This window comes from Trichosurus vulpecula, chromosome 9 (assembly GCF_011100635.1).
Source record: "Trichosurus vulpecula isolate mTriVul1 chromosome 9, mTriVul1.pri, whole genome shotgun sequence".
Classification (NCBI taxonomy): Eukaryota; Metazoa; Chordata; class Mammalia; order Diprotodontia; family Phalangeridae; genus Trichosurus; species Trichosurus vulpecula.
Genome location: NC_050581.1, coordinates 8,072,004 through 8,087,821, shown reverse-complemented (window position 1 = coordinate 8,087,821; position 15,818 = coordinate 8,072,004). Strand labels below are relative to the sequence as shown.

General features: G+C 40.1%; 2 protein-coding genes across 3 annotated transcripts in view; one reads left to right on the top strand and one right to left on the bottom strand.

Annotated features, from left to right (window-relative positions):
- The first annotated feature begins 2,221 nt into the window (after window positions 1–2,221).
- Window positions 2,222–14,890, top strand: ABITRAM (actin binding transcription modulator). 2 transcript variants are annotated; one of them, XM_036737774.1, is made up of 6 exons: window positions 2,222–2,384; window positions 3,051–3,102; window positions 9,217–9,346; window positions 11,625–11,701; window positions 11,790–11,859; window positions 11,942–14,890. In XM_036737774.1, exons 1-6 carry the CDS (start codon window positions 2,306–2,308, stop codon window positions 12,077–12,079), a joined length of 546 nt encoding a protein of 181 aa, XP_036593669.1. In that variant the 5' UTR covers window positions 2,222–2,305; the 3' UTR covers window positions 12,080–14,890. The 2 variants fall into 2 exon arrangements, with proteins under 2 accessions (XP_036593669.1, XP_036593670.1); XM_036737775.1 differs by lacking the exon at window positions 2,222–2,384 and adding an exon at window positions 2,895–2,974 and having other exon boundaries at window positions 11,942–13,567.
- The window catches only part of CTNNAL1 (catenin alpha like 1), a 100,735-nt gene continuing 99,392 nt past the window's right edge, over window positions 14,476–15,818 (bottom strand). The window contains exon 19 of the mRNA XM_036737772.1: window positions 14,476–15,103. Coding sequence (XP_036593667.1) covers window positions 14,939–15,103 — 165 coding nt within the window. The 3' untranslated portion in view covers window positions 14,476–14,938. The remainder of the gene's footprint in view (window positions 15,104–15,818) is intronic.

Here is a 15,818-nt window from a genome sequence, read left to right as displayed (position 1 = left end):
TGCCCACTGACCACCTATTTTATAGGGTGTCAGACAAAGAAGGCATATTGCCAGCAATAGCCACACAAGTTTACATCACCTCATCCCTATATCTCACTGTGCAGTCACAGTGGATGTTTACAGTTTCAGCACACATATTTATATTATTTATCCTTATATAATGCTGCGCAAGTGTAGTAGAGATGTTTTGAACCATGGGCCTGGGAACTCATATCTAATGCCTGGGAAACAGATTGTTATGGCCACGGATCCTGGGAAACTGAGGTTGTTATGGCCATAGATCCTGGGAAACTGAACTCTAAGAAATAATAACAAAAATCCACTTTACACACACTAAAATCTACCTTACCTACACTAAAATTCACCTTACAGAAGTCTTCAACTAAGTTTAATATGTAAAGACCTATATAACACAGGAAGAAGAAGTCACAGTCAGACAGACATTCATTTGAAAAGCCTTAGGGATTTAGTTGACTGTTAGTACAATGTGAGTCCACTGTGTGGACAGAAAATGTGAATTCAGTTCTGGGTACTATAGTTTACAAAAGGCATTGACGAGTTTGGAGGGTACCCAAGAGAGCACCCTTAAATGCACCTGGTATCAACAGTAAGACATTCAGACATGGAAATGAGGAAAGACAACAGTGAGACCTTAGACCTTTGCGCACAATTCTTGGGACATTAGTTCGTAGGGAGGAGAGAGAAAGAGATCTGAGGATAACCTTCATCTCTGTCTACAGGAAGACCATGATGCTGTTGCTTGGAGGCCACCTTCTAGGGGAGAGAGAAGAGTTGAGTTCTTATTCCAGCAGGAGTTCATTTGGAATGTGTTGGTTATTTGGTGGGTTCCTATTTGTTAATTAATGGTAAGCTCAGTGGCTTCTACCAGTTGTTGGCCTACTCTAAACTTTGGTGCCTCAGATAAGGTGTCAGTGATTCTGCCTTAATTATTCTTCTGGTATCCTGAGGCAAGTGACTAGAAAAGTGAGAGGAGTAGAAACTGTCAGACAATGATCTGTTGAAGGGATACAGAATGTTTGTCTTAACAAAGAAGAGTTGAGGATGTTATTGTAACTTGTAACATATCTTGTAATTTAACAGTAAGATCTAAGGAGATGGATAGATTATATTCTGGTTTTTGCTTGGGATGTGGGAATGTCAGTTATTCCTTGTTCCACTGCCCTTTGAAACTAACTAGTTCTCTAGCTCATCTGAACTGGTAATGAGCTCTTTTGCTTTTATTTTTGAAGTCAAGCTTTTCTTGTGGAATTCTAAAGTTTTTACATGTTCGTAAAGAAATATATTTTGGAATTTTAGAGATGTCAGTTTTCTAGGTACTTCTATAAGTATAAATGTCAGTTTTCTAGGTACTTCTATAAGTATAAACTGTACGATTGCTTTGTTTGTTGAAAGATAAATTTTATTTAATAATACTTTAAAGTTACATTGAAACTTGCATTGCCTTCACCTGTTAGGCGGGAAAACATATTGTGAAAACTAACCACATCTTTTGATTCAGTGACTCTGCTGCTAGAACTTTATTCAATATCTTTTAGTGGCAGTAAGAATTCAGTTTGCAGTTAGAAAGATCTAGGTTTGAGTTCACCCCCAGGGACTTACTATTTGTATGATTGCAGGCAAGTGACTTAAAAACTGAGGCTGAAAGGCAGGGATGAGGGAATAAATTCCAGGTGTGGGTTGATGAGATGGTGTGTTTGGTTCTGGGAATAGCTAAGAGTATGGTTTGACTGGAAGGGAAGAGTTTGTCAAGGGGAACGGTCGTGTAAATTACGTCTGGTGGAAGCCATATTATCAGGCCCTTAAGTGCCAGGTTTTATCCTGGAAGGCAGTCGAGAACCCTGAAAGTTTTTTGGGCAGGGCTGGAGCGTGGTCTGAGCTGGGCTTCGGCACATGCTAACGTAAAAAAGGAAGGCGGGAAGCCCTGCACCTCTAGGCATGGACCAGCAGGAGTGACGGAGACTCTCGCCTGGGGCACCTTTAAAGGAGCTGCTGAAGCGCTCGTGGCCGCCCTTATTTTGAGTAGGAGCCCCGCAGCCTCCCTCCTCATCCCAACAGCCTCTGCATCCAGCGGTTGCAGAGTAGCCCAATCTGCTGGCGCAGTCCAAGACATGACGGTGCAGTCCAGCTGCGCCCACCTTCGGCTGCCGGACGGGGGCGCTCGCGTGCGCACGAGGCTCGGTGCGCGCGCCGGCTCCTGCTGCCGCGTGGGAAGGCGGAAGTGCACGGCGGGGCGAAGAGCGCCTGGGTCTGTGGTCGTGGGATCTGGTGGGAGGCCGAGCTCGCCATGGCGGCCGGGGCCGGGGCCATTTCTGCCGCAGCCCCGTCGCTGGTGGATCGCTACTTCACCCGCTGGTACAAGGCCGGTAGGTAGGGGGCGGCGGGGCTGGTGCGGGAGCGGTTGCTGCGGCCCCCGGCGCGCCGACCACGCGGGTCAGCAAGCATGTATTAGGCGCTTACTGTGTGCCAGGCGCGGCGCTAAGCGCGCGGAGGAGGTCGGTGCCTGGCCCCCACCCCTGGGGTCTTTCCTTACTTATCAAAGGCCGTCCTAAATGGCAGGGGGCAGTTGGGGTGGGGGTGTGTGTGCGCTCTGGCGCCCCTCTCTGGAAGCCCCAGGGGATGCTGGGAAGGGCCTCCTGGGGCTGCAGAGCTTTGGTCCGCTCTCCCAACCCTGGGGGAGAATGGGGTGATCCAAGCCACGAGGCCCCCTCCTGTCTGACGTCGCGTGTAAACACGGGGCGTGCGCCGCCCAGAACCTTGCGGTGGGAAGTGGGGAGAGGGGAAGGGCGCTTCCCCCGGGCCCTTACAATGCCGCATTAGGAGCGTTCAGTTTTTGAAATTCAGATTTTATTTTGCGGTGGAGTGTTTTGGGAGGTCGGTGCATCGTAAGAAGCTGTATATGCAGTACAGAGCATTGACAGGACGAGCGCTTGTCTCTGAAGGATGGGGGGTTTCTGTAAGTAGAGGAATCGCAAGTACTAATGTAGCAACGGTGATGTGATACACTTACTCAGTTCTTCTGTGTTTCCTAGATGTGAAGGGAAAGCCGTGTGAGGATCACTGTATATTGCAGCACTCTAACAGGCGAGTGAATCTGAATTGGTATTTTAATTATTGAAAAGTTATACTACTTGAAAATAGTAATAGTGCATATTTGCATATTTTAAAAGATTTTTTAAATGTTTTTCTCAAAAAATCTTATGAGGTAAGTAGTACGGTGATGGAATTTGCATTTTATAGCTGAGAAAGGTCAAGTGTTGTGTTCAGGATTATGTAGCTAAAAGCTGGGAGAGCCCTGATTTTGTGATTGTGATAATTTTATTTTTGTGTAGCATCATTCATTAATGATGCCTCATATAACTTGAAGCTTTTGAGTAAATAATTGTCATTAAAGCCTTCAAGAAAGTCACTTTGGGTGTACAAGATTCACTTTCTTGGGAAATGGCAAAAACTGGTTCATCCAAAATTCAGTTACTCAACAAGCATTTATTATACTTTATGCCAGGCATTGTGCTAAGTAAGAGCTAGGTAAGCCAGAAGCGCTCTCAAAGAACTTACTTAATGTACATTATATACACAGGGGGATCAGAAAAAACTTATGTAGAAGGTGGTGGTGAAGTCTTACAGGCAAGTAGATTCTAAGAGAAGGGGGACAGAGCCAAGATGGTAGAGTGAAACAGAGGTGGTGAGGAGGGATCGGGGACAGCCATTGCCAAGGCACAGAGATACAGGAAAATCACTTTGACAGCTGTGGGGGGATATATTGGAGTAGGGAAGAGACTTGAAGCTGTGAGACCAGTTAGGAGGCTGTTATAGTAGTGTGTGGGACAAAAGACCACTGGCTCGGGTAAAAAAAAAACAGATGTCTCGGTTTCTCAAGGTAGAAAAAAAACCCAGAAGCTTTATTTGATCAAGTCTGGAGAATTGGGCATCTCTCCCTACCAGGGCGGAGATAGCAGTGAAGAGAGGCAAGAGGGGGAAGGCAAGCAGGGAAATATATACCCTTGTACAAACAATTCTAAGAAATCCCACCCCAGAGGCTGAACCCCTGTCCCCATTTGCGGAGACGAGTGGCCTCAAAATCTAACCAGGAATAAGTTTTTACCCAATACAAGCACAGAAACTACAGAATTACCTTATAGGGAAACTTTAATGCTAAGATGGCCATTTGTAAGTAGGCTAGGGGAGGGGGAGAGGGGAGTATCATCTGGTTTCCCCGAAATCATATGATTTACAGGAAAACGAAACTTAGGCCTGGTGAGGTTCACATCCTAACTAAATTTGTACTATCTCTATTTGAATATTGCCTTGCATGAGTTATTCATAGGGAAGCTTTCACAATCTTGTATTCCCTTCACAGCTGAGGTGACATCTATAAATCTAAAGAAGAAGGGGGAGAAAGACATTCCTAAAGGCTAAATAATCAGATTCCCACAGACCTAAATTTGTCCCATTTCCCTTTTCTCTAAATATTGATTCTCAAACATTTTAGATATAGGTGAGCATAGAGGAGACAGGATTGGCAACTGATTGGATAGGTAGAGTGAGTGAGAGTGACACTGAGTTTGTGAACCCGGGTGACTGAAAGGATGATGGCACTCTTGGTAGAAAGATAAAAGAATTCTGTTTTAGACATGTTAACTTTGAGGTGCCTGTGGGTCATCCATTTGAAATGTCCAATAGGCAGTAGGTCATGTGGGACTGGAGCTCAAGAGAAAACTTGGAGCGAGATCTATAGATCTGGGAATCATCTCAGTAAAAGTGATCACTGAACCCATGGGAACGGATGAAATCACAGTGAGAGAGATGTAAAAAGAGAAGAGGACCCAGGATAGATGGGTTACACCCAGAATTAGTGGGTATGACCCAGATGATGAGTGAGTGAGATGGACTGAGGTGAGGTCTCACAGGAGGAAAAACATGGAAGAGCAATGTCAGGAAAACTCAAAGAAGAAAGAACATCCAGGAAGGAGAGGGTATCAAATATCAATAAGTATCAAATACTTTCTCTTTTGTAGTGAGCAGATCCTTACCATTTCTCTCAGCTTATAAATTGAATAGCATTCTTAATTATTCTCCACAGAGCATTTTATCATCAATATATTTGATTATTCTTGGCAACTTTTTGTGAAATGGTTCCGTTAAGTGTGTAATATTTCCTACATATGTTTCTTCAGTTCACAATAATGCACTTACCAACTGCCTTTAAAATATTTTTTATTTTTCTCAATTACATGTAACAACATTTTAACGTGTTTTTTTTTTCATTTGAGTTCCAATTCTCTTCTTCCTTGGTCCCCTTTCTCCCCTCCACCCTGAAGATAAGCAATTTGATCTAAATTATAGATGTAAAATCATAAAAAACATATTTGCATGTTAGTCACGTTGCAAACCACAAACACACAAAACCCAAGAAGAATGAAGTTTAAAAAGCATCCTTCAATCTGCATTCAGAGTCCATCAGTTCTTTCTCTGGAAGTGGATAGCATTTTTCATCATAAGTCCTTAGGAATGTCATAGATCATTGTATTGCTGAGAATAGCCAAGTCATTCACAACTGATCATTGTGTGGTATCGCTGTTACTGTGTACAGTGTACTCCTGGTTCTGTTAACGTCACTTCCTAAGGCTTTTTAGTCGCAGATAGTCTTTATTGCAGATCCCTAGACTTCTTTATTTTTAGTGATTTTTCTTTGCTTCTTATCCAAATGAAGTATGAGTCAAGGCATACTAATGAGGCTAGAATGGACCTCGGAAGGTAATACAGTCTGGGCTTCCTTGGCTACTTTGTTTTCTAGCATTAGGGATCATTCTTTCTGGTGGTGTGTGGCACCTACATTTTGCTGTTATAACGTGCATTGACACCATACCTGATACAGTTAGATTTAGATTTTGCTTTCTGAGGCATTTCAGGGGAAGAATTTAACTCCGCTCAAGGGCCTATATGAATGTTTTCCCGATACCTAGCTGTTGGTACCGTCTGCCTTACCAAATTAAGTGGTATGTATTTTCCGTTATAGGTGTATTTGTTGATACCCCAATGGAATGTAAGTTCCTTAAGGGCAGCAACTGTTTCTTTTTTTTTTTTTTGTCTCTATCCCTAGATGGAAATTGTAATATGTCACAGGCTGCGTTTAAAGTAGGGCATGAGATAAAATGACTAATGTGAACAGAAGAGTAGCTGGCTTTGAGACTAGGAAAGGGAGAGCTGCAGAATAAGAATATGTCCCTCTTTTCCCTCAGCATTGTCTCTGATCTAGATGACTAGCCTGGTTATTTAAACACAAGTATCATGAAAATGGAGAAGTCAGTCAAAAAATATCTGTTAAGCTTTTACATGCCAGACATACATTCAACATATATACAGAGCAGATGAAGGCAACTTTGAAAGGCGAAGAGATGAGCAGCTGGGACAGAAATGGCTTTTGAATTTGGACTTTGAGCTCAGTCTTGGAAGGATGAAAGGGAAACTAAGAGGTGGAGGTAAAGGGGCTGAGTATTTTAGGCACAAGGGACAGCCAGTTGAAGGAGGGTCATGTTCGAGGAATTCCAAGTAGGCAAGTGTAGATAGATCAGGGAGTTCTTGGTGGGAAGTAAGGTGTAAGAAACCTGAAAAGGGGGAGGGATTCAGGTTTTGAAGAGCTTTAAATGATAAAGAGTTTCTATTGGATTCAGCAAGTAATAGCAAGGCAGTGGAGTTCATTGAGCAGGGAAGGTGGTATGGTCAGACCCACCTTGTCAAGAACTTGAAGAGAAGTTTTTAAAACTGGGAAGGAAGGGAGCTTAGGACTAGCAGATTTCAAACTATCCTACAAAGCACCATTCATCAAAATGATTTGATTCTGGCTAAAAAATAGAGGTCAAACAGTGAAACAGATTTGGTACAGGACATACAGGAGCAAATGAACCTAGTATCCTAGCATTCAAAAAACCCAAAAGATCCCAGATAAGAACTCACACACAATTTGAAAAAAAAAACCTGCTAAAATTGGAATGCGGCCTGGCAGAAATTAGGCATAAACTCACTTCTTCAAATGTATAGATGACATAGACATCAAGGGTGACACCGTAAACTAATTAGAGGAGAAGGAAATTACCTTTCAGATTTATGGATAGGGGGCAAATGACCAAACAAGGGATTATAGAAGATAAATTGGGCGATTTTTATTATATAAAATTAACAAGTATATGCACAAACGAAACAAAACCATGAGTGCAGCTAAAATTAGAAGGGAAACATAACTGGGGGAAAAACTTTCCTAGTAGGTTTCTCTGATAAAGCTATCATATTAAGATATATACACCATGTATAAAGAACTGATTGAAATTTTTAAGGCTAAGAGTCATTCCCCAGTAGATAAGTTTATGGTCAAAGGATATGAACAGGTAATTTTCAAAGGAAGAAATTTAAGTTATCAACAAAGTTGAAAAAATACTCCAAATCGCTAAATTAGAGAACTGCATATTTAAAGCACACCTGTGGTTCTACCTCTCACCCATCAGATTGGCAAGGATTACAAAAAAGAAAAATGACAATTGTTGAAGGATCTGTGAGGAAGTAGGCACGTTAATGTGCTTTTGGTAGAGCTATAAATTGGTACAGCATTCTGGAAGACAGACTGGAACTATGCCCAAAGGGTCACTAAACTCTGTATGCCCTTCTGACCCAGCAATACCTACAATTTGGCATTTATCACAGATGGAAGAAAGAGGAAAAGGATATTCAAAGGATATTCAAAAATATTTATAGCAGCTCTTCTTGTAGTATCAAAGAATCGGACACTGAGGGAATGCTCATCTATTGTAGAATGGCCAAACAAACTATGGCATATGAATGGAATGGAATATTGGGCTCCAAGAAATTAAGGGGATGGTTTCAGAGGAAACGGGAAGACTTTTATGAACTGATGCAGGGCAGACTGAGTTGTAGCAGAACAGTAAATACAGGAACAGTATTGTAAAGACAGACATTCAATGCAGTGACTAACCATGATTCAGGAGACAGTTGATCAAACTTGCTGCCCAATTTTTGGACATTGGCACATAGTCAGTATGGGAATTTGTTTTGCTTGATTGTTATAAGGACTTCACCCTTCCCCCCTCAGTTTGGAGGGTGAGGAATAGAAGTTCAAGGAGAGAATAGGATAGTAGAGGGGAAAAAAAAGGAAAGACAGCCATTGAGGTATCTTTTTTTTTTTTTTAAATAAAAAAGGATGGAAAGGAAAAGGCCACACAAAAAAGACAGCTTTGAAAGCCACATTAGATACTTAAAAAGAAAAACAAGCTTTACATAATATAGACCAGTTTCGTGTATAATCCGGAAAATTTAGGAGAGATTATTCAGAAGGAAATGGTGACTGACAAGTGTCAGATGCTGGAGAGGTCAAAGGGGATCAGAATTGAGAAAAAGCCATTAGATTTCACAGTTAAGAGCTCATTGGAAACTTAAGACAATACAAATTAGTCGAATGATGACACTGGAAGCAGGATTTCAGAGGGTTTAGAAAAGAAAGGTAGTGAGTTCATCAGGTTACCATATGAGGATCCCCTAAAAATATCCAACTCCCTTCGCTTTGTATTCATAAGCTTTCTTTTTGGTGGTCTCTAAAGTGGTTTGTCCCTTTCACTATATAGAGAACTGTTACCAAAATTAACAAATGTCATTCTAGGCTCTTCAGTCTCTGTAAAAATGAAGAGCAGAGTGACTCAAGGTATGTCTCTGTTGTCACAGGTCAGAGTGTATGCCTGTGTGTATATCATTCTCATTTGTAATAAGGAGATCATACTTGAACCTGGTTTTGGGAGGAACACATGAAATATTGTATATGAAGGAATTTGTAAAACTCATATGTCAGCTGTTGTCCTTATTTTACTTTCTCCCTTCCATCTCTTAGTAATCCTATCATCTCTGGTCCCATTCTATTTAGTAACTGAGATTCAGTCTGTTTTCTAACAGTTTTGTTTTGTCTTAGGAGCAGCGGTTTTCAATTTTGTCTTAATTATTACTTCTTCACATCCTGCGTCTTAATCCTTAGTTCTTGTCCTTCACCCAGCAACAACCACAGGGGAATAAAAACCATTGCTTCTGGACCAAGTGTTGAGTGGTACATTGTAAACTCAGAGAAATTGTATGTGAGACAACACTAGGTCATGGATGAGATTAAAAAATTAAATGATGGATAGTGTTTCTTTTTTATAGAATCTGTGTGATCACATTGGCAGAATCTCATCCGCTTCTTCAAAATGGAAAAACAATTAAGAGCATTAACTACCAAATCAGTGCCAGCTGTAGCAGACTGCAGAACAAGGTTTCTGGGAAGTTTAAACGGGTATGGATATTTGTTTTTATTATCTATTTACATCCTCACCATTAATAGTAATATAAAAACAAGTAAACTTTGACAATAGGTGGTGGTTAATTGATATTAAAAAATCCTTTCTGAGAATATAAGGAAAATATTTGTTCTCTATACTCGTGTCAAATTCTTGAGTATTTATTGTCCATAGCTAGCACAAAAAAGATTATTGGTGTTTGCTGCCATGTAATTAATAATTAAGTGGTATGACTTTTGACTTTGGAAGTAAATAATGGGGTTAGAGGGGGAGGTTTTAGAACTGGAGAGCAGAACCACAGTCATGGCTAGGCTTAGTGTTCCTTGTTTTCCCATAAAATCTTTTGTGATTTGGGGTGCGTGTTGTTTCATGATGGGGAGGGTGTTATGACTTTCAAAGTGCTAACCAATACGTTCAAGTCTTGCTGGGTTCGACAGATTATCATTGCTTTGCTTATTTAAGAAGCTTAAGTCTGTGAGTGACCTCTTATACCAGGAAAACCAATTCTGGCAATATTTGCAAAATTTAGACAACTTCTGTTGGGAGCATTTTATAACCTGACTGAAGTAGATTTCTTTATTTCCAAATTTTTCTTACTACATTTTTAAAGCACTTATCAAACTTTTATTTTGACGTATTTGTGAACTTAATGGGGCACAATGAAAAGCAAATTAGCCATCTTCATCTCCCCACCATTCACCTAACAGTCTAGCCACCTGGAAATCTAGTATTTTCTATTACCAATCATATTTCATATGTACAAGTATATACACTTCAGCCGCCTCCCCAATTATAACCACCCTATCTTTCATATCGCTGCTGAAGATTCCTATAAAGAAATGAAGAATTTTAAAACACAAAGGATTGCTTCATGGTACATTGAAGTATCTTAATACATTAGTTATATTTCATGTGATATTTTAATGTTGTACATTTTAAAACAATCTTTAAAATGCTTTTAATTCAACAAAATATTTTTAAAAGGATGACAAGCATACATACATGGATGAATTTCTCAAAAAGTCATATGAACCCAGGTCTTCCCCAAAGACTGTTAAAATCTGCTGAGAAAGCCCTTATAAACTCTATGACATGATCTTCACTTTCTGATTTGTTTTAGTAAGAAAGAAGCTGAAATTAGGAAGCAAAATTTAAAAATTTATACAGTGTTATAAAACCCATCATGTAAAATTTAATATTACACAGCAACTTTGAGTTTTGTACACTTTGGAAAGTTTATCCTAGAAAATAGGCAGTACTATTACAGTTCAGTTTAATAAATATTAAACATTTCTTACAAGGCACTGTACTAGGTGCTGGGGGACAAAAAGGTGAAAAAATAGATGATTGAGTGTGCTGAGTTGGGTCATTTTATTGAAAAGGTGGGCATCTTGCCCTTGGGTCACGAACTTAATCCTTTGTTTCCCTGCCCAAAGACTTGGAGTAGTTTCTTCTTACCTGAAATACAAACTCCTTGTCAAGGAGTCTAGGATTATTCCCTTGTCTCCAACCTTATTTTGCAGGCATTCTTTCATACACAGTGCACTTCATCCAAACTGGATCACTCACCTTTTCTTGATTTTTATCCTGACCTTCCCCATTTCCGTGTATTGGTCTGTCCCTTCCCCAGCTCTTGTCCTTTTGAAATCCTTTTCTTTTTCCTCCAAGGCTGGCTTCAGTTGTCACTTCCTCCATGAAGTCTTCCTTAAACACTGTAGCTTCTTCCTCTTTAGATTTTTCATGACACTCCGTTTGATCCCTTCTCTGTACTTAATTGAACTCCTCATTTGTGTGGGTAGTGTGTAGAATCGTAAGATTTACATCTAGAAGGAATCTCTGAAATCATCTAATCTCCCTTCATTTTAAAGATGACAGAACTGAGGCTTATAGACATTTAAGTCAATTTGCCAGTGACCACATGGTCTTCCCACTGTACAACTGGGTATAAATATATTATCCTTCCCTTACTAGACTGTCAACTTTTTGAGGGCAGGGACTCCTCAAAAATTTATCTTTGTGTATTTCTAGTGCCTTGTACATAGAATGTGAGCAATAAATGTTTATTAAATTGAGTGATTTTCACTCATTGTTAGCACATTTTTACAGGAATGTAATTAGTCATAAAATAATATGTATACATTTTGTAATATAAAAAAGCTCACTTTATATAATGCTTCAAGATTTACTAAATTCTTAGCTTTAAATATAAGAACTGCTTATATGTTTAGAAAGATTAAAATATGAATGAATTTTTGTTCTTTCTCTTATATCCAGGGGGCACAATTTCTAACAGAACTTGCACCTCTTTGTAGGATATCTTGTTCAGATGGAGAAGAATATACTGTGTCAAGGTCAGTTGCTTTTGAAACAGAACTTGGGAGAGAAGGAAAAGGGAAGCAGTTTTCTTTTAAAATGGTCTTAAAAAAATTTTTTTAACAGCTGTGTCAGAGGACGGTTGATGGAGGTGAATGAAAATATTCTAGATAAGCCATCCATTTTGCAGGAAAAGGTAAAAAAAAGAGTCTAATTCATAGCTTTTTGTTGGATTTTTGTCATTTCAGCTATGTCAGATTTTGGATTTTATTTTCTAGCCATCCACTGAGGGTTATATTGCTGTCGTGCTACCCAAATTTGAAGAAAGCAAGAGCGTCACTGAGGGATTATTGACACGAAAAGAATATGAAGAAGTCGTGGTGAAACGAATTAATAACAGATCAGAAACATCATGAAGATAGATGAAATCAAAAGAAACAAATTTACATGTGTTAAAGGACCAACTGCTGTCGACCATGACTGGACAAGAAAGTGGTGGAACAGTCCTCTCCATAGTGTGGGATGGCTCTGCTTCAGTTCCTGGCCACTTGGGTATTGGTGGTCTTTGCCAGTTCATCTTGATTTATTAGGTCATCTTTCTCTCCCTCTTAGATTGGCTCTGTCCCAGTATGCCCCATTTCTCCCTAGCTCTTTTCACTTACTCAAACACAACATAAACAGTTGGGAAACTGCACACACTATTTCCTAAATACTTTGTTTTTATTTTATGTTCACTTTGGTGAAACAAAAGACACTCCCCCTCCCCTCAGGCCTCCTCCCTTACCAGTTTCACCAGAACATTTAGACAAGGTAGTATACTTTGCCCAAGGACACTTCTTTTTTTAGTGTTTTTTTGGGGGGGGAGGGGAAGGCAGGGCAGTTGGGGTTAAGTGACTTGCCCAAAGTCACACAGCTAGTAAGTGTGTTAAGTGTCTGAGGCTGAATTTGAACTCAGATCCTCCTGACTCCAGGGCTGGTGCTCCACTCACTGTGCCACCTAGCTGCCCCCCAAGGACGCTTCTTGATTGCCTGAACTGGAAGAGTAGAGATTGGGAACTGAGAAGAGGTAGAAACTAGACTTCTTTCTCCTTGTTTACTTATTTTTTGACCAGACCTATGATTTTATCAGTGTGGGGAGCTTTCAGTGAGGATTTCTCACTCTCATTGCAGATGGCCACATGCCCTTCAGCTTAAAGAGCCTAAAAAAGCTGCTTGGGGTCCCAAGAGGTTAGGGATGTTACCAAGCTAAAATTGTCTGTGTCAGAGGCAGAACTTGAATCCAGGTCTTCCTGTCTCTAAGCCCAGCTCTTTCTGTCCATCATGCTATTTCCCTTGTCATCAGATCTTCAGTAAAGCTTTTTTTATGTCTGTTCCTCCCTTGTTTCTGGGGTGTCCTCTCTCATCTTGGCCCAGAGCCGAGACTCTGAGATTTAAGTATGTGAATTCTTGCCACCAGCAGCTGTGGCGCTGAATTGGCCCAAGATGGCCAAATGCCCCGGAGAGTGAAAAGATTACATGGGCCAGGCAGGAGAGTATAGGACAGCTCTGTTTATTAAGCTGAAGAAAAGGGCTTATATACCTTTTTAGGCAAGCAGATCAACAAATTCATGTGCGAGACATTTGTTACATTGCATGGCTTGCTTATGCTTTGTTCTCCTTTTGCTGAAAACAATACTGTGTTAATAGCCTACAGGTGGGGTTTAGCAGTGTGTGCCATGGAGGTTTTGGAGAGCCCACTGCTGAGTTATCAACCCAAGGGCAAGAACAGGCTTCAGGGAAAACCTGGCCTGTATCCTATCCCAGAATGGACTTTCTCAGAGCTGGCCCTCTACAGATTCTCACTAAAGTCGGTAGCAAAATAGTTTTAGTGCATATGAAAGTACTATAAAAAGTATAAAATGCTATCCATTGTGTAATGATTGAGTGTTCTTTTTTGGGGGGTGGGGGGTGGGTCTTGATCGATGCTGTTGGTTGAAGAAACTCCCTTTACAAAGGCAGATATGGCAGCTTAGAGTATTAAAAGTTGCTAAAGGCCCTGAGAGGTTCAGTGACTTGCCCAGGGATCTAAAGCCTGTATTTGTAGCTGGGACTTTGAGGCCAGCTCCCTATACACTGTACCAGGTTGCTTCTCACTGGTAAAATAGGATAATTCAATCTTTGAGCATTTACTACATGTGTACTTTATAAGCATATCCGAGGCTGTAGGCATACCAATGTTTTTTAAACCTCAAGTGTCTTGAGTAGATTTTTAGGGGAGAATTTATCATGTAATTGGTTTAGTGAAATGCTGAATTTTAGAGCTGGGAAGGGGCATTGGAGGTTATGTTCATCTGTAAAAAGTCATCTGTGAAACAAGAGGTCATTTAGTCTAACCCTCTTATTTTACAGATGAAGAACGAGATTCAGATGGGGGAAATGGCTTGCCCAATATTATACAGTTGGCATATGTAGGACTAGAACCCAGATCCTCTGACTCTCCACAGTTGTTGAAATCTACACATTTTAGGAAAACTCAAAGAGAAAGTGAATGATGAGTTCTAGGAGTTGAGTGTGGAGACTTTGTTATGCAGAGGCATGGGAGAAAATCTGGGTTCTGAACAAAGGTGGATGTAGGTGAAAATCCTACAGTTGGTAAAGTGTTACAAAAATATTCACAGTACTACAATGCCCAGAATACTACAGATCTGGCCCCCATATCTTTTCTTGTGGGTTGCCAAATGCATTGTTTTATTAATGGATTTTCTCCATGGAAATGTATCTCCAGCTGTAATATGGAGAACTCAGGCTGTGGGAAAAATTTCACTACAACAAGTTCAGTTGGAACATATTTATTCCATTAAGTAATACCCGTAAACAGCGATTTAATAATAATATAGGCATATTCCAAAATAAATGATTTCTAGAGATTTAAGATATTGCAAAGCAATGTCAAAAACATTAAGTATGATACTACAAACTGTAAACATGTAAGCAGAACATAACTAATGCGGTATGTCAGAGGTTCTCAAGAACATCTTCATAGCTATTTCTTTGGACCGATGATTCATTAAGACATTCTGGAGAAATGATTTCAATTCTTAAATAAATGTTAGCAGTGATACACATGCCCATTACAAAGTCACACTGAAGTTAAAGTTTTGAAAACTACCATGGCATTTATTAGATGCTAAGAATTGTCACAGCAAATTTGGTAATATGAAATCTTTATGGGAAGGGAAAAAAAACAAGGAGAAAGCGCTTAATTAGTTTTCTCATATCAGTGAAGAATCTGAGGATTATTTGCTTTCTAAAAATGTCAGGTTTGCTATGTTATGTTCCAGAGATCTGACCCCAAAAGCCTCTACGGTTTTTTCATCCATGCTATCTTTAGTTGTAACTGTTTGGCATCTGCTTTCCATCCAGGGCTGAAGAGAATTTATACAATCATTTTCTGATTTGCACTGTAAAAGTAATTTTATAAAGTTAAATGTGGCCTTTTTTTGGGTACAGGCAGTTCTGCTATAACACTTTTAAAAAAAATTCAAATTTGTTCCAGTGCAATTGATAAATTAGGGGAAAAATTTGAAGTTTGCTTATATGCCATTTCATCTTTGAGAAATTGTGGGAACACTCGTAATAGTTCACAAGCTGTAGTCCTTCCGGTGCCCACTTCCACAAGCAAGCTTCAGGTCATTTTCAAGGTAAAGTACCATATGTCTTCTGGTGCAATCAGAACACCAGCCACACCCTATTCCTGTTCCCTGCCTCCTCCGTGGCCATAGCTCCAGGTCCTGGAGTGAGGGCCCAACAAGGCCACCCTCTAACCCACAGATGTCAGCTTTGCCAGTCCAAATCCCGATATGAACCCAGAGTGTAGGCTAAGCAGTAGCCTTGGGTCATGGATGCTTCCACTATTGTAATATTTATGTATTTAACCTTTTAACATGTATAAAATTGTAATGTTTTTCTAGGCTCCTATCTTTTTTTAATGTGTCACTGATGAGGTTTTGGGGTATTGTTCCCCTTACCCCATATTTCCTGAATGCCCTGTGATTTTTATTTCATGATTTTGCATTACCTGGTGATTTTTAGGGACACACATCACTGTACAGCAGAACTGACTGTATATTCTTTCTCTGTGTACAAAGATAAAGGTTTATTATGGAAAAACTAACT